The 16,547-nt window shown below is 47.6% G+C and overlaps 2 protein-coding genes across 6 annotated transcripts; one reads left to right on the top strand and one right to left on the bottom strand.

Annotated features, from left to right (window-relative positions):
- The first annotated feature begins 49 nt into the window (after positions 1–49).
- Positions 50–7,054, top strand: IFT20 (intraflagellar transport 20). Of its 5 annotated transcripts, none has more exons than XM_061390509.1 (7): positions 53–196; positions 604–725; positions 3,382–3,611; positions 3,771–3,899; positions 5,023–5,108; positions 6,092–6,195; positions 6,634–7,054. In XM_061390509.1, exons 3-7 carry the CDS (start codon positions 3,542–3,544, stop codon positions 6,713–6,715), a joined length of 471 nt encoding a protein of 156 aa, XP_061246493.1. In that variant the 5' UTR covers positions 53–196; positions 604–725; positions 3,382–3,541; the 3' UTR covers positions 6,716–7,054. The 5 variants fall into 5 exon arrangements, with proteins under 5 accessions (XP_061246491.1, XP_061246493.1, XP_061246492.1 ...); XM_061390508.1 differs by having other exon boundaries at positions 569–725; XM_061390507.1 differs by lacking the exon at positions 604–725 and having other exon boundaries at positions 50–196.
- A 91-nt stretch (positions 7,055–7,145) lies between these two features.
- Positions 7,146–15,202, bottom strand: TMEM97 (transmembrane protein 97). Its single transcript, XM_061390504.1, has 3 exons — positions 14,965–15,202; positions 9,341–9,485; positions 7,146–8,458 (listed from the first exon to the last, which is right to left on the bottom strand). Exons 1-3 carry the CDS (start codon positions 15,088–15,090, stop codon positions 8,199–8,201), a joined length of 531 nt encoding a protein of 176 aa, XP_061246488.1. The 5' UTR covers positions 15,091–15,202; the 3' UTR covers positions 7,146–8,198.
- Positions 15,203–16,547: the final 1,345 nt, after the last annotated feature.

Here is a 16,547-nt window from a genome sequence, read left to right as displayed (position 1 = left end):
TTTCCCAGCAGGCCCTGCGGGCTTGATGGGTCTAAGTGCTTCCGGGGTCGGGAAGTGACGTTAGAGGTAAACAGGTTCTGTCACCGTGGCAGCGGCTGAGGCTGCTGGGCAGGGTGTCGGCTGCAGCGGACTGGAGAGAGGCGCTGACTTCCGACGTTAGCCTGGGTCGCCGGCGCTGTCGCTGCGGAGTGAACAGGTAGGCCGTGACCCTGGGTTGGCGGGCTTGGGGCAGGCCCGGGGTGAGATGAGCCTAACAGGCCTGCACCCCGAGAAAAAGCAATCCCGGGGCGAAAGAAACGTGGGAGTTCCGCCAGGCTCTGGGAGCGGTTTTACCCCCGGCTAGGGCCTGGAGCTTTACGCGCTGCTGCTCGCAACTATCTTAGGAGGAAACTGCGTCTCAGATTAAGTTCAAAGAGTTTACATAGTGAAGACGCGAGCTCCACACCCAGGTCTTCCTAATTTTCCCCACACCCCACGGGTGGAGCCTGCTCGGAGCGCCCAGCGTGAGTCCGGGGAGAGCCCGGGGGTGGGTTTGGAGGAGAGCGCGTCACCACTCTCATCTTCCTAGAGCTCAGTCCGGCTCTTGTGCCCGGTGTTCCTCAGATGCGCGTGTGGTGGGAGTTGGGAGAGAATCCGGTAATCGACTTTGAACGTTCTCTGCTTCTTCTCCGGTCTGACCCTTCTCATTCAACATCTCTTCCAGCCGTGCAGCTGGCTCAGGCCAGGTACGCGGGAATCTTGCCTGACTCTCTTTCACTCCTCCCCAAACCCCTGCCTCAGTCATCCTTTACTAAGTCCTATCAACTCGACTTACAAAACATCTCAAATCGGAACACTTTTCTTCAGCTCCAAGCCTTGGTTACTGAAATAGCCTGCTCTGTTTTCACAGTCATTCATACCACATACATTCGCTGAGTGCCAGTTTCTGTGCAGGCATCATGTTAGATGCTAGGTTAACAGTGATGAGCAAGATAGTTGTAGCTCCCTCCTCTTTCTTCCTCCAACCCATTCTCTATCCTGGGTCTGAGTGATCTCTCTAAAGGGCATATCTGACTATGCCACTCTGCTGAGAATTCACTGGTTGCCCATTAAACGCTTATGAGAAAATCAGGCTTATTACTGCAGCTTTCAGAGCCCTCCGCCATCCAGCCCTAGCCTTCCCATCTCACCTCATCCCGTTTCTCTTTTTCCCTTGCTCAGCCTTTCAACCACACTAGCGTCTTGGCTCTTGTTACAGGTTCCATTTCTCAGCCTCAGCATCTTCACACATGCTTTTCCTTCTGCCTCCTCCCCTCACTTGACAAACTTCTGGACAGCCTTTAGTTCTCAGCGTGTCACTTTTTCAGAAGACTTTTGTTTGCAATTTTGGGGGGTAATTTTGTGTCCACATGAATTTTATCCTTCTGCTACAGCTTCATGTAGCACCATGTGCTTTTCCTCATACTTTTATCACAATTTGTGATTATTTGTTTACTGTCTGTCCAGAGGTCAGGAACTTGAAGCACTGAAGCATTTTCTTGACTACTTTATCCCCGGGACAGTAGATGTTTGTGAATAAATACAAGCTCTCTGGGAAGGGAGTGCAAATTGAAGCAGATCTTTGTGCCCTCTGGTTATTTGAAGCAGTTTGGTTAGTTACTTGTGTGTGCGCTCAGTAGCTTGTTGTGTATGACTCTTTTGCGGCCCATCAGGCTCCTCTATCCATGGAATTTTCTAGGCAAGAATACTGGAGTGGGTTGCCATTTCCTCCTCGAGGGGACCTTCCCGACGCAGGTATTGAACCTGTGTCTCTTGTGTCTCCTGCTTTGGCAGGTGGATTCTTTACCACTCACCTGGTAGGTGCTAAATGCTCAGACAAGCAGTCTTCAACCTTTTAGGCGCCAGGGACCAGATTCATGGAAGACAGTTTTCCCATGGTCAGGGGGCAGAGGCAGGGCGGGGGTGATGATTTTGGGATGATTCAAGTGCATTACATTCATTGTGCACTTTATTTCTATTATTATTACATCAGCTCTACCTCAGATCATCAGGCATTAGATCTCGGAGGTTGGGGGCCCCTGACTTAGACTATATGTGCAAACAGAACAAATAGGAAGACAGATCTTTTTAAAAGGCCCAATTACAAGGGAACTCTGAATGATTAAAGTGTTTCAAAAGGAAGATGCTAGCTGACTTACTTGAATGGACTGCAGTGAGGCCAAAGGCCCTGGGCCATACACAGCTAGACATGCATTAGTTGGCCCACACAATCTTGGATGTGGGTTTTGGGTGTTTTTTTTTCTTAAAATTTTTGAATTAAAGGAGATACTGTTCTTTAAAAGTCAGATTGCATACGTAAATCTGGATTTCTGGTCCTCTTGAAAATCGGTTCTGGGAACAGTGGAACTTAATTCTTTTTAACCATTGCTCTTTATATGGTATACCTACCCCGGCAAGTTGCTCCCAGAATCACCCCATTCAGAACAGAACTTCTCTAACGTATTGGGAAGGGAAACAGGGGAGGCTGGGAGAGATGGGAGGGAAGGACTGGTGCAGGGCCAGGCTGTGGTAGCCTTTGGAACACCGGGGGTTTCCAAGTTGGTGTAGCAGCCAAGAGCTAGACCTAAGTAGCATTGCCTCCCTTTTTAGACAGGGCATGTGCTCTCTTATTTTTATTTTGTATGTGTGTTTAAGCCAGAATGAGGGTGAGTTTTCAGTGTTTCCTTCCCAGAACTGAGGCATCCTTTGGACCAGGAATGCGAGGTGGCCTGGGAAGGGAGAAGATACCTCTGTTGGTTCTTGTCTATGGAAAAAAAGCCAAACTCCTTAGCTTGGCCCACAGGGTGTTTCTGATCTGGCTCCATCCGGCTTTCCCTCTCTCATGTCCTTTCAACTTCTAGTCAGGAATAGGCCCTTTCAATGGCTTTATGCTCCTGTCCAGGCTGTTTTCTCTGCTTGGAATGCCTTTCTCTGACCTCCTTACTTGGCATGTTCTCGCTGATATTTCATTCCTTTTTGTGTTTTCCGCTAGAAAGAGACTGACCCAGCTTTGGGTCCCAGTTGAGGCAGGTGTACCTGTGGCATACATTATGGGTAATATTCTTACCCCTGGCTTCTTGTGGTTTTTTTTCCTGTTTATTTTTAACCCTAATTTTTAATTCCCTCCAATTTTCTCTTTTACTTGTCTTTCATGTTCGAGCACTATATTTGAAAAGCTCTTTTATGTCCTTTTGGGTACATAACTGGGGATAAAGAAATATGCTTATGGCTCCCAGCTTAGTTCACATGTCACTCCCTCACCCCAAGTTAACTGTTCTCTTCTCCTCCAGCTCTTTAGTGATATTTCTGTAAAAGCACTTAACACAGTGTAACTTTGCAGTGTCCATGTCTGTCTTCCTCCAGCTACACTCTGTGCTCCTCCAGGGCAGGCACCATGTTGCACGCACCTTTACCCCCAGCATCTAGCAGTGCTGGCATTTAGTTGGCACTCCAGGAATGTGTGTTGAATGAACGATGCCTGTGACAAGCAACTGGACTTTATTCTTTCCTGACCCTTGCTCCTATGACACACCTCTCCCTGGCTGACCCTGTCAGAGAACCTCTCTTCTCTGGGGAAGCTGGAAGGCAAACAGGTGAGGCTCAGAGAGGCGGAGGCAGAGGGAAGGGGGAGCCTTTGGAACATCTGGGCTTTTGTCCTTGGTGTCTGGGACCAGGAGTGGGGCTGGGCTGGAAGCTGGCTTCTCCTTGAGGGGCTGCGAAGTGATCGGGGACTGGGGCTGGTTTCTTTACAGCCATGGCCAAGGACATCCTGGCTGAAGCAGGGCTGCACTTTGATGAGCTGAACAAGCTGCGGGTGTTGGACCCAGAGGTTACCCAGCAGACCATAGAGCTCAAGGAGGAGTGCAAGGACTTTGTGGACAGTGAGTGTCATCTGGGGGGACATGGTGCCACTCAGCTTTGTGTCTTGCCCCCACCCCTTGACTGTAGCTCTGGGCCCTGCCCAAATGGAGCTGCTGTCTCCCAGGAGGTTGAACCCGGCCCTCCTGAATTCCCATGTGCTACCCACCTTGTCTGCAAGCCCTCCTGTGCTCTCGGGTAGTCCCAGGGCACCGATCAAACACTGTAGTGGAGACAGGAGGGTGTTTGTTTAGGTAGGCCATCCCAGGAACCTTCAACTTCAGAACCATGACTTGGGGGTGGGAAAGAGAGTTAGGATTTGATTTCTTGGGAGAAATAGTGTTCTCAGTGGCAGACTTGCCATTGTTTGGAGAGTTGATCACCTGGAGTTTGGAGAGGCAGTTCAAAAGACTCAATGAAGTCATTTTTTTTTGGTTTAAGCTAGTGATAGCCAGGATGCTTCCTGTCCCAGCAGCCACACAAGCCCAGTAGCAGCAAACAGAGCAGATGTAGCCTGTATCTGAGCCTTCTGGGGAGTCCATCGGCTCTGGAGAGAGCTTGACTGGCGGAAGGTGGTGGGTCCTCTCGCACGTCTTCTGAACGCTGTGTGCACGCTGTCCTACCCTCTGGGTCTTAGTTTACTCCTCAGTAACACGGGTTCCACTATACACTGGAGAACAAATGAGATTAACTCCTTAAATGCTTTGAGCTTTTTATTAGCTCTGGTCACAGGTGGAAAGCCCTCAGTCCTCATCAAGTCAAATCTAGTCTTACCTGTGGCTTGTCCAGAGGCAGCGTTCGGATGCTGAGGCGGTCCTTTAGTGAGGTCAGCCCTTTGTGCTTCCTGTCATTCCTAGGACAGCAGGATGCGGTCCATCCGAAGGTGCGCCCATCAGGAGCCTCACAGCCCAAGCTACAGCTTCTGGCTGGTTCAGTGGGGACTCAAGATCCCAATACACCCCAACCCAGCTCTGGGCTCACAGCCACCCTTCTCTAGGTTCAGATCAAGGCTGTCAGACACCAAATGGCTTTTCACACAAATTAGAAGAGGTGGTTAGCTCTGCCCTCTCGCCACAAGGAAATGCTGAGGGAGAGTGGGAAGGCTGAAAAATAAAACATTTGTTTTTGTTCTTCTTTCCACAAAAGAAATTGGCCAATTTCAGAAAATAGTTGGTGGCTTAATTGAGCTTGTTGACCAGCTTGCAAAGGAAGCAGAAAATGAGAAGATGAAGGTAAGATCAGCAAGTATTTTGTCTAACTTTTGGCCTGGTTCACTAGTCTCTCATCCTTCTGGCCACCCCCCTCCTTTTTTTTTTTTTTTTTAATCTGGTTCTTAAAAAAATTACTTTTGGCTGTGCTGGGTCTTCGTTGCTGCTGTGTGGGCTCTCTAGTCGTGGCGAGCCGGGGCCGTTCTTTGCTGTGGTGTGTGGCTTCTCACTGTAGCGGCTTCTCGTTGCGGAGCACAGGCTCTCGGGTGTGCAGGCTCAGTGGCTGTGGCAATAGTTGCTGCGCGCAGCCTTAGTTGCCCTGTTGCCTGTGGGATCTTCTCGGCAAGAATTGAACCCATGTCCCCTGCATTGGCAGGCAGATTCTTAACCACTGGACCATCAGGGAAGTCCCCTTTTATTTTTTTTGGTGGCGGGGGGGGCTAGGTGATGGGGGGTTCTTTAATTAAAACAGGATTTTAAATAAGAATGCCTGTGCAAATATTGAATGATTATGTTGTATACCTGAAACTAATATATATCAATTATACTGCAATTTAAAAATAAGTAATTCCTGGTCCAGTTAACCCACTATTGAACTTACATGCCAGTATACTTTGTTTCCTTCAATCTTCACATCATCACTGAGATACGATGAATAGGTAGTTTACCCTCATTTATGACTGAGCAACTGAACTGACCTGACCCTCATTTTATAAATGAAGAAATGAAGGCGTGCAGAGTATAGATGACTTAGCAAAGGCCACAAGGCTAAGTGGCGCACCAGATGGGCCACTGTGTGCCAGGCCCTCGATTCCTAGGTCTGCAGATGCTCAGCCGCAGCTCTGTTCTCACCAGGCACTTTGGGATCAGGAGGTTAAGCCTTCTTCTGACTTACTCCTAAAACTCTGAAGCTCGACCTTTCCCCACTCCATAGCCCCATGGTTCCTTCCCCAACTGAGAACTTTAATGAAGTAATGACGTTCTTTGGCAATATCATGTTTTTCTAGGCCATTGGTGCTCGGAACTTGCTCAAATCTATAGCAAAACAGAGAGAAGCCCAACAGCAGCAACTTCAGGCACTAATAGCAGAAAAGAAAATGCAGCTTGAAAGGTAAGCTTTGTCGTAAAGCAAGTTCTTTACTCAACTGCAATTCTGTTTTTCCTCTTGAATGGTCACCTGTTACCCTTGCTCTTCATCATTGTTCTCCCAGGAATAGTGTCTTATCATCCTGATTTGAAGATTTTAAAAATTAATTTGATGGGAAGAAAATTTGTTAATGTCAGACAGACCTCTCATAGCTTGAGGGCACACACTTGAGTGTCTGGAGCTGGCCGGCTCTCTGCAAGGAAGCTCTTCAGGGCTGCAGACTTCTCAGGGGTGGGCCTAGGCAGAGCTTTGCCTCATTTCTCTCTCTTGCCCTCACTAACTTCATTTTGAACTCACACCATTTCTTGGAATCATCTAAATCACTTCTATTCTTCTCTGGAAGAATTAAGTTCATGGTTTATTTTCTCCATTTTGAGAACCTCAAACAATTTTGTTTTTCAGGTATCGGGTTGAATATGAAGCTTTGTGTAAAGTAGAAGCAGAACAAAATGAATTTATTGACCAATTTATTTTTCAGAAATGAACTGAAATTTTCATTTTCTAGCAGGAGGGCAAAAAAAGGAAAAAACCCCCACAACCCCCAAACCAAAAAAACCTCTGTACCATTCCATGACTTGGCCAGTGACCCAAGTGTGTCACGTGAGAAGCTGTGTGAGGAACTGCAGCCCCGCTGAAGGCAGTAGCAAACCTGGGGGAGTCCGTTACAGATGTCAGTGCACATCTGCAGGCGAACATCCAGTGGCCATCGTGGTCCAGGTTCTCACCTCTTGCATTCTCAGTCTCAACTGAGCAGCCTGTCAACTTGTTTTTTTGTAAATTCACAAAGCTTTGGAAGGAAAAGCAATAAATTATTATTTTCAAATGGCTTGATCTACCTCTTTTCCGTGCCCTTGAAGTGTACATTTATTAACCCATTGTAAGAACCCTGGACTCCACAGAACAAAACCAGGCAGTAGTCAGCAGCTACCTTTATTTTGACCAGACACACGAGTCAGATTCCCCAAAATCAGACCATTAGGGCTTGTAAGCAAAACAGGCAAAAAGGGGGGACTAACCAGGACCAGCATCTACCATTTTTCATGTGCGTTCACAAGCCTTTTTGAGTCGGCCTCGAGTATGAACTTAAAGCTAGCAGGATACCAAATAAAGAGACCTTATATGCACACACTGGACCTGTCATGGCCAGCCCCCCACCCCTACCCCAAGTGGGTACAGGACAAAGAATTATGAAACTGTTTGGTAGGAGGAAGTTATCCAGTAGGAAGCATTCCTCCAGCTCAGGTTTGAGACACCAGACCTCAGAGTAAAGGAACTCATGTGGTCTGTAAAAACTAACAGAAGACTAAGGTTTAGAAAGAGAATGAACAAGGAGACTCTAAAAATTCTCTTCTCCTGGGATGACCTGTTTTAGGACAGAAACAATATACCTTCCAGTCTGACCCATTTCCAACTGAAAGTCATGCCAAGGTTGAATCTTAAAACTAAATTTATAACCTCTTACAGAATATTTCACCCCTACCTAGGGGTAGGGGCAAGGAAACAATTTTTAATGAATATTAGGTATAATTTCAAACAATTTTGCTCATCAGTGATACTCTGTAGAGACTCATGAGTCAGTTTTAGTCTCATGTATCCTGTGAGTCAAATGACTCACGAATATGCCAAGCAGGCCATGTTTCTTGGAGGTTTATCTGATTTCTGGTCTGGTTCTGCTTTTAGTAATCCTGCAGTGGCACCTGGGGACATGCTGAGGAGACCTTTGGCACCACTTCCAATCACCTAGCCCACACCTCTGTGCCCGTCCTCAGGTGGTCAGTCTGTCTGTGTCAAAGCCCTTGGAAAGTGAGGGTTTGGTATGCCTCCTGCCAGGGTCTTGCTCATGTGTGTTGCTGCTGCTGTGGTTCAGATACTACTGAAAACATGGGTTCTGAGCACTGTTCCTGGTACTGGGTCCAACAGGAAACAGCCCAGTGGTCACCTCTCCCCTGGCCTTGGGGGCATTTCTTTCATTTTTTCTTTCTTTTCTCCTCAGACTTGTAGTAGGGGTTCCGCACCATGAAAAGCAGAAGTATAAGAGGGATGAGAAAGTAGGGGATATAGACAGATATCAGGAATAGTCGTTCCTGGAAAGTCTTAGGTCCTTGTCCTCTGAAATGACTGGCTTTGGAGAAATCGTCGAGTAGCAACGTGGAGAGGATGGGAATCAGAGTTGTCATGGTGTGAACCGAGTAGATGATGGCAGGGGTGCGGATCCACTTGCAGCCTCCTGAGGTCAGCGAGGAGAGAAAGTCGGGTGAGACCTGCTCATGGCTCCAGGGGAGCCCGCCATACCCTCCACCCTGTCTCTGCCTGCTCCCTTCAGTTCAGTCATTCTACCTCCTTTTCCAAGTGGAAACAAATGATATAATAGCGTCCAACGTGCAGTCCTTATGTGACAGATGGAGCCCTAGCACTGACTGCCAGAGAACACGGGTGGAGTTGAAATTCAGAAAAACTCTAGGGCAGTAAAGTGGCCATTATAAGGTAAACTCAGTTGGTCTCAAATACAGTGGGTGGGGAGGGAGGTGAGGAGCAGGGCAGCTCTGCCAGCAGCATCTCTCTGCTAAGTAAGTATATATGGATGAGAAGAATCAACAGATTCTGCTAAGAGATGGATTTGAGGGCTCCAGTGGGAAATAACCTGTATAAGTTTATTTACAATGAACACTGGTATGGCCGCCTTCTTTTTAAAAACAATAGTCATATGGGGACACTGGAAGAATAATCTTTAAGTGAGAAGTCAGGCCACTTAGAGATAACTTGCTGCTACTGCTTATAAGCCAGTATGATACTACCCACAGCTGAAAAATAAAAGCCAAAACAAAAAATTCTAGGAAAACAAAAGAGAACAAGTTCAATCTGTAAAGTAGCTTCAGGTGGCATGTGTGCGAGATTTCCAGTTGACTGAGGCAGTCCTGCAGCCCCACTGACCCTAGACCACTATCCTGAGCCACACTGATGTCCCTTCCCAAGATTGATCCTGACCATTCCCACTCCTGTATCACCCTCACACATCCTTCAGGGACCACTCCCCTTCCTTGGTGGAACTTTCCCCAAAGATTTCTGAGACCTGGTCTCAGGGCAAAAATGGGATTTCTCACTTACTCACCTTTGAAGAAGGCATATGCTGCGATGGGAAAGAAAGGCAGCTGAAACACAAGCTCGCAGAACAGGAAGGACTTGAACCACGCCGGGGGGGTCTGGAGCAGAGGGTCTTTGAACTCCTCGATATACCACTGCTGCAGGTTTCTCAGCTGGGAAAAGACGAGGAACACGGTGAGTACAGCCAGCTGGCAGGACTGGCTTCTGCAGCTCCAACCCTGTGGACGTGCCTCTCATCACACAGCCCCTGGGCAGCGGACTCACAGCTGGTGGGCCAAAAGCACTCACAGCTGGCTTTAGTGGTGCAGCCTGGACGGTCATTTAATCAAATCTCACAAGCTCTCCCAGGTGGCACTAGTGGTAAAGAACCCACCTGCCAATGCAGGAGATGTAAGACAGGTTCACTCCCTGGGTCAGGAAGATCCCGAGTGAGAAATGGCAACATACTCCAGTACTCTTGCCTGGGGAATTCGATATAGACAGAGGAGCCCGGTGGGCTACAGTCCATGGGAGTCGGACACAATCGAAGTGACTTAGCACACACACACAAGCTCTAACTCAAATGTTACCTTCACCCAGCAGCTTTTCTCAGCTCTTCCAGCCCCTGTGTGCTGCCCAGAATTTATCTGTGATAACACACATCCAGGTGTGTTGCCTGTCAAGAACAACGAGTGGCACTTAACAGGCTCTTAGTTTGCTGAACACACAAACGGGTGTATTGGCCAACAGTATCCTTCTTTATAAAGAAATGATATGAAAACCATCCTGAGGTTTGTCTTTTCACAACAGCAACACCAACCTCCAAGGGCCAGATTTCCTCAAGTACAGATATGAATTTTTTTTGTTTTTTTTTTGGTGGGGTAGGGGGGTGAATGGAAAGAAGGTAAATCTAACTTCTGTGAAGATGCAATTTTAGACAATTTAAATAATCTCCAAATCTCAAATTCCTCTTCATTCTTAACTCCCCTAGTTCAAAAGTTGTTTTTTTTTTTTTTAGGAGATCAGTGGGATATTTGTAGAGGAACAGACTGTATAGCTTTTTGAGTGGTCTCAGTGCTAGCATGGACCCCAGCTTCGAGATAACACTGTCAAAACGAAAGATGCAGATCCATGTTGCCGGGGGGTTGGGGAGGCAGGGGGAGGAAGGAGGGGGTCTGAGGTTGCCCCTTCTGTGCTCCCAGGAGAAGCCTAGGGCTCTCCCCAGATAGACTACTGAAGGTCTGTGGCATTCAACCTCCTGGATGGCGCCTTGATATTATAAGACAACTTCCAAGCTAGGAATCTGGCTTACAACGGAAAATCCAAAGATACTTTTCCTGTTAATTTTTAATCTAAAGACTCACTATTGTGAAATAAGAGGGCTCTTTGCTGAGAGTGACCTTTAAGCAAATATCCAGGAACACACAGTTAGTATAATTAATGACAGAAGGGCCTCAGCTAGATAGCCAATTTATTGACCAAATGATCTTGAATTTGTATTTGACTTGAAACTTAAATTTATGGAAATATCCTTAGCTTCTTTCTAAGCACTTTTCAGGATGGTAATGTGGTAGAAAATATTCATCAAGGTTAAATCCCTGCATCTCTCCTGGACTCTGTTTTCTCATCTGTAAAGCAAGCAACTTGGACTAAATGTTTTTTAAGATCCTCTTTTGCTTTCTAGATTTACTTAAAAAAAAAAAAAAAATTGGAGGGACAGACCTATTTTAAAAGATTTACAACAAAATTTAAAAGGCATTCTGGTTCATTTGAACTTCACCTTCTAATTATTATTCATGCTCTCAGATCCACTTATTTCATAAATCCAAGAAGATTTGTACAAGAAATGTGTAATTTCTAAGAGGTTCAGAATGATAATAGCAAAATTTAAAATACAGTTGACCCTCGAACAACATGGGTTTGAATTGTGCAGGTCCACGTATACACGGATTTTTTTCCAACGGTAAATACTACATGGTCAGTCAGTGGCTGGCTGAATCTGAGGATAGGGAGGAACGTGAGTACCAAGGGCTGACTATAAGTTATAAGTGGATTTTCAACTGTTTGGAGGGTCAACACCCTTAAACCCCAAGCAGAGTGAAGAGCATGGTACCTGGGGGCAGAGTGCCTGCCGCTGAGCAAAGCACTTAAATCTCACTAAGCTGGTTACCTAATTATAGTACCCACCTCATTGTTGGTAAGATAAAATCAGTTAATACTTAGAGTCCTAGAACAATGGCTAGCACACAGTAAATGCTAAGATTACTTGAATATAATTAATACGGACTTGGAGTTCAGTTTAATCTTAATACAATCTCAGCATGCAACTAGTCATTGATTATTCCCCAAAAAGGTAATAAAACTGTTTCCATTTATACCTGACTCACACTTGACTCAACTTAGCACTGTTATCCATTAAAATATTCACCTGGCCTATGCACATGGATTTCTAGACCAGAGCTGCTACTGAACGGTCCTGCACTCCTCTAAACTTAGAGTGAGCACACAGGCTGATTTCAGGCCTAGATGCTCACCTGTTTTTCCTTATTTTAATAGAAGCAATGCTACCCAGATGCAAATGATATCACAAAATGCTTCCATCCTCTCCGTGTCCTAATCCAAACTGAATTCTTACTGTTTCAGAGTTTTTCCCCAAGAGTTGATCTGGTTCAAACCAAGAAAGATATTTGCAAATTTCAGCCTAACCATTATGTGATCTCTACAAGCTTTTTAGTTCGAGGAGAAAATTTCTTCTCTTTAGGGAGGAAAAACACAACAGATGTTAAAATTCGGCATTTTTTCAAGGAGAATCTGAAAATAACTCAAGGCTTTTATTATTATTATTTCCCCATATGGAAGCAACACACTCATCATTGCCCACCCCAAAGCAACAAAAGTGATTAGAGACACAGGCCTTCAAAGCTGAGACACCCGGGCACAGCTAAGGCCTTTAAATAGCACCGAAGATAGACACACACACAGTTTCTGGTCAGATATGGCCTGCTTTGGCCCTTGACCTTCGACAATGCTGCTGCCAAGTCGCTTCAGTCGTGTCCGACTCTGGGTGACCCCATGGACTGCAGCCTACCAGGCTTCTCCGTCCATGGGATTCTCCAGGCAAGAACACTGGAGTGGGTTGCCATTTCCTTCTCCAATGCAGGAAAGTGTAAAGTGAAAGTGAAGTTGCTCAGTCGTGTCTGACTCTTAGCGACCCCATGGACTGCAGCCTACCAGGCTCCTCCATCCATGGGATTTTCCAGGCAAGAGTACTGGAGTGGGTTGCCATTGCCTTCTCCCACTTTCGACAATAAGTCAACTTAAAAAACTAAAGCTAAGAAAACTTTACCAAATCAAATATGTAAGTTTAAATGGGGTCTTTATGATTTTGAACAAATTTTAATTGTATTTTGTGAGCAAGGACTTGTGGGAATGGCACATTCAGAAAAAATATGGAAGGGATTTCCCTGGCACAGTCCAGTGGTTAAGACCTCGCCTTTCAATGCAGGGGATGTGGGTTTAAACACTGGTCAGGGAGCCAAGACCTCACATGCCTCAAGGCCAAAAAACCAAAAGTATACAACAGGAGCAGTACTGTAACAAATCCAATAAAGACTTCAAAAACAGTCCACATCCAATTTTAAAAAAAGAGAGAGAGAAACTAACAGCTGTTCAGTCCAGAAAGGCTGGCTACCTGGAGTCACCGAGCTGGCCAGGAGTAAAGGGACTCAAAACACGAGAGACTGTAAACAGTCAGCCTGCCTGAGTTCTGTTGGCCAAGATCATGTACCGCCTGGACGTAGGCAGTAGGCTGAATAGTCTTAATCATACCAGCATGTATGAATGTAACCCATTTGGCAAAAGTGACTTGGCAGATGTGGTTAAAGTTCAGGATCATGAAATGGGAAGACTATCCTGGTTATCTGGCGAGCCCTAAATGTAATGACAAGTGTTCTTATAAACGTTGGGCAGCAGGAGATTGAACTAAAGAAAACAAAGCAAAGTAAGGACAGAAGCGGAGACTGATGTGACGTGGCCACAAGCCAAGAACACCTGCAGCCACCAGAAACTGGAAGAGGCCAGGAACAGATCTTCCACCAGGACGTTCAGAAGCAATCAGGCCTGCAAGACTCATTTCAAACTTCTGACCTCGCAAACTGAAAGAGAACAAATTCGTGTTGTTTTAAGCCACTTTATTTTTGTAACTTGCTGCAGAAGCAAGAGGAAACTAATATACCTAGTATATGTTTGAGCTTGTGATTTAACTCAACTCTCTCTTTCTTAACAGTTGAAGAGCCCTGACTTGCCCAAGGCGCTCAAGAGGTTTTTGGAAGAACCAAATCCCCAGACTTCAGTCCAATGCTCTTGCCACACACAGCCTACACTTATCCCAGGAAAAGGTAGGTCAGAGATCTTCCTAGTTACGCTTGGAGCTAGAAACAAACCAGACTATGGAGTGGGGGTATATTGTTGAGCAGTGGCTCTTAACCTTTTTGGTAAGGTCAGACCCCTGAAAAAGTTGATGGAAGCTATGTAAAACACAGGGCACACACAATTCTGCATACCCCACGAGGGGTTCATGGGCCTCAGGTTAAGAACCCCTGCTTTGCAGAGAAAAAGCATTTAAGGACAAACAGAGGCAAAATCAAATCTTTAGGTAGACAAGTCAGGCTTGCCTATAGTTCTGCTGACAAACTGGAGAAGGGTAGAACTGAGGACTGGAATTCCACGATAGCAGGTTATAGAGTCCAGGCATGAAAATAAACCTGAAAAAATCAAAAGCATTTAAAGCAAAGTTTAGTGTAAAGAATGTTCTCCAACAACCAGGAAATGGGGCCTTTGCCTGTATTTCTACTCAAACGATCATTCCTATTCAAACACAATTTTTAAAAAGGCCCTATTTGCAAGGTATCCTTAATTTACTTCCGAGATTTTGAAGTTGCAGGATCCTAATCTTGAAATCAAGACGTTCTCTGCCAATTTCTTTATAGACGCATCTAATTCTACGTGCACGATATTTCTTTGCGATTAGTCGATATTTTTAAAGCCCTCCCAGGAAACACAACTTTAAAACCAATTCGTAATTTAGACACTGGTTCATCCACTGTGTGTGTGTGTGTGCCCAGTGGCTTCGGACTCTTTGCGACCCTATCAACTGTAGTCCACCAAGTTCCCCTGTCCACGGGATTTTCCAGGCGAGAATACTGGAGTGGATTGCCATTTCCTCCTCCAGAGGACGTTCCCGACCCAGGGATCAAACCCGTGTCTCCTGCATCTCTTGCATTGGCAGGCGGATTCTTTACCCACTGAGCCAACCTGGGAAGCCCATTCATCCAGACCCTTTCCCTCAAATACGGACAACTGACTAGAGCTGGGGTATGGGAGTCTTTAAAAAAAGAGAGAGAGAGAGAACTGTCTTCAAAGGGGGCAAGGTGTTCACCCCCCCCCCCCCACTCCCGGAAGCCTGGGAGAAGACGCAGGGATAAACAAAGAAAAGCCCAAGATGTCGAGGTAAAGAGCGCCGGCGGGACCCAAGGAAAGTGGGAGGGAACCCGGAGTGGGCGAGGCCCGAGGAGGGGACGCGATGGGGACGCCGGGGCAACCGCTACGACGAGGGGCCCCAACCTCGGCGATCGGGAGCGAAGGCGCCCTCACCTCGACGGGGTAGAGATCGCGTGGCAGCACCCCCTGCAGGTCCATGAGCAGAGTGATGGGGATGTGGGAGAGGAAGTAGAAGCCCAGAAACCACTCCAGGCCGCGCCGGGCGCCCAGAGTCCCCATCGTCCGTCGGTTGGGCTGAGCGGGAGCCGAGACTACGCTCACCGGAACACGACGTGGGGAAAGCGCCGCGCCTGAGCTGTCCCGGGACCCCCGCGCCCCGCCCCGTCCCGCCCCGCCGCGAGGGCGACGCCGGCTGCTCCCATTGGCTGAGAAGCCGCGCGCGGGCCGGGAGCGTCCGCAGAGGCGGCCCGGGGACAGTTCCTATTGGTTGCGAGGAGCGCCGCGTGAGGCGAGGGCGGAGCTTCCCGGGGCTGCCCGGGGCTTCTCAGGGCGCCGCAGCGCTACCCGCCGTCCTTCTCGCCACGACCGCGTGCGCGCTGGGCTTCGCGGCGTTTGCCTTCCGTGGCCCTTTCACTCATTATTACTCTTCCGTTCCTTCACTCCATCCGTTTAGTGCTTGCCGGGCGGCTCCTTTGTGCCCGGCCGTGGGGACTTAACGGAGATGGAGCGCCTAGTGCAGTGGGGTCTCACCCACCAGGGCCGGCTGGACATTGCGTGGTGGTGGTCCGTGCCGTGGCAGCAGTCCCGGGCGTGGGAACAGCGGGCAAGATCCCTGGCCCGCCGGAGTTGAGAGTCCCGGAAGCTTTCCGAAGGAGGTGTAGGAGGCAGCCAGCCTCAGTTCAGAAAGAAGCACGGTGATATAGGAGGAGGTAAAATTGCCAGGTCTTGGTGATTCGCTGTAGAGAATAAGGGAGGCTCAAGGGTTCGTTTTCAGGCCGCGCAAATATTGATCTTTAATTACATACTGGACCTGGGTCTGCCCTGGAACAGGACGGGTGGGGCACCCATTCACTGAGAAGAGGGACATAGCGGAGAAGTGAGTCGAAGAGAAAGATAATTTGGTTCTGGCCATGTTACTGAGCAGTCTCTGCAGCATGAGTGGAAAAGTCAAGGAGGCAGTTAGATGAACACGTCTGAAGATGTGGATTTGTCAGGCATCCGTGTTTGTTGGACGTGGAAATTTTGAGAGCACAAGGCTTGTGAGAGATCTTGGACGACGTCAGGGGTCAGGGGAGGAGGGGGCTGAGATATACAGGTAGACAGCAGGAGTGTGATGTCTCAGAAACACAGGGAAGGAGGGAGTTCTACTGTGTCAGAACCACACTAAGTGGTACCCACCTGTGACTTGTGAGAGCAGCTGTGGTTGTTGGAGGCAGGAGCCGGATGATGACAGGCCGGCAAGGAGCAAGGAGGTGGGGAAATGGAGGTAGGGAGTTAGACATGATTATGAACGGGAGGAGAGAGCCAGGGCAGGAGGTGGAGGGAAATGTGCTCAAGAGAAGGCTGATTTATCTTCTTTTCAGAGAAGAGAGACCAGAGCACTTTCACATGTCTAGATGCTGCTTAAAGTTTCTGGGTCGGGGGAGAGGTTGTCCAGACAGGAGAAGGAAAGCAGGGAATGTGGCTCAAGACCGCTGAGGAGTTGGAGAGAATGGATCAGGGTTAGGTCAGCGGTG

The sequence above is a fragment of the Bos javanicus genome, chromosome 19, assembly GCF_032452875.1.
Source record: "Bos javanicus breed banteng chromosome 19, ARS-OSU_banteng_1.0, whole genome shotgun sequence".
Taxonomy (NCBI): domain Eukaryota; kingdom Metazoa; phylum Chordata; class Mammalia; order Artiodactyla; family Bovidae; genus Bos; species Bos javanicus.
The sequence above is the reverse complement of the archived record's forward strand: the minus strand, read 5'-3'. Positions and strand labels throughout refer to the sequence as shown.

Coding starts and splice junctions, on each gene's coding strand:
- IFT20 (XM_061390507.1), top strand. CDS start 3,542: ATGACACACCTCTCCCTGGCTGACCCTGTCAGAGAACCTCTCTTCTCT. Junction 3,612..3,770: donor GGAAGCTGGAAGGCAAACAG/GTGAGGCTCAGA, acceptor GTTTCTTTACAG/CCATGGCCAAGGACATCCTG. Junction 6,196..6,633: donor AAGAAAATGCAGCTTGAAAG/GTAAGCTTTGTC, acceptor TTTGTTTTTCAG/GTATCGGGTTGAATATGAAG.
- TMEM97 (XM_061390504.1), bottom strand. CDS start 15,090: ATGGGGACTCTGGGCGCCCGGCGCGGCCTGGAGTGGTTTCTGGGCTTC. Junction 9,486..14,964: donor GCGATCTCTACCCCGTCGAG/GTGAGGGCGCCT, acceptor GTCTTTTCCCAG/CTGAGAAACCTGCAGCAGTG. Junction 8,459..9,340: donor AGCATATGCCTTCTTCAAAG/GTGAGTAAGTGA, acceptor CGCTGACCTCAG/GAGGCTGCAAGTGGATCCGC.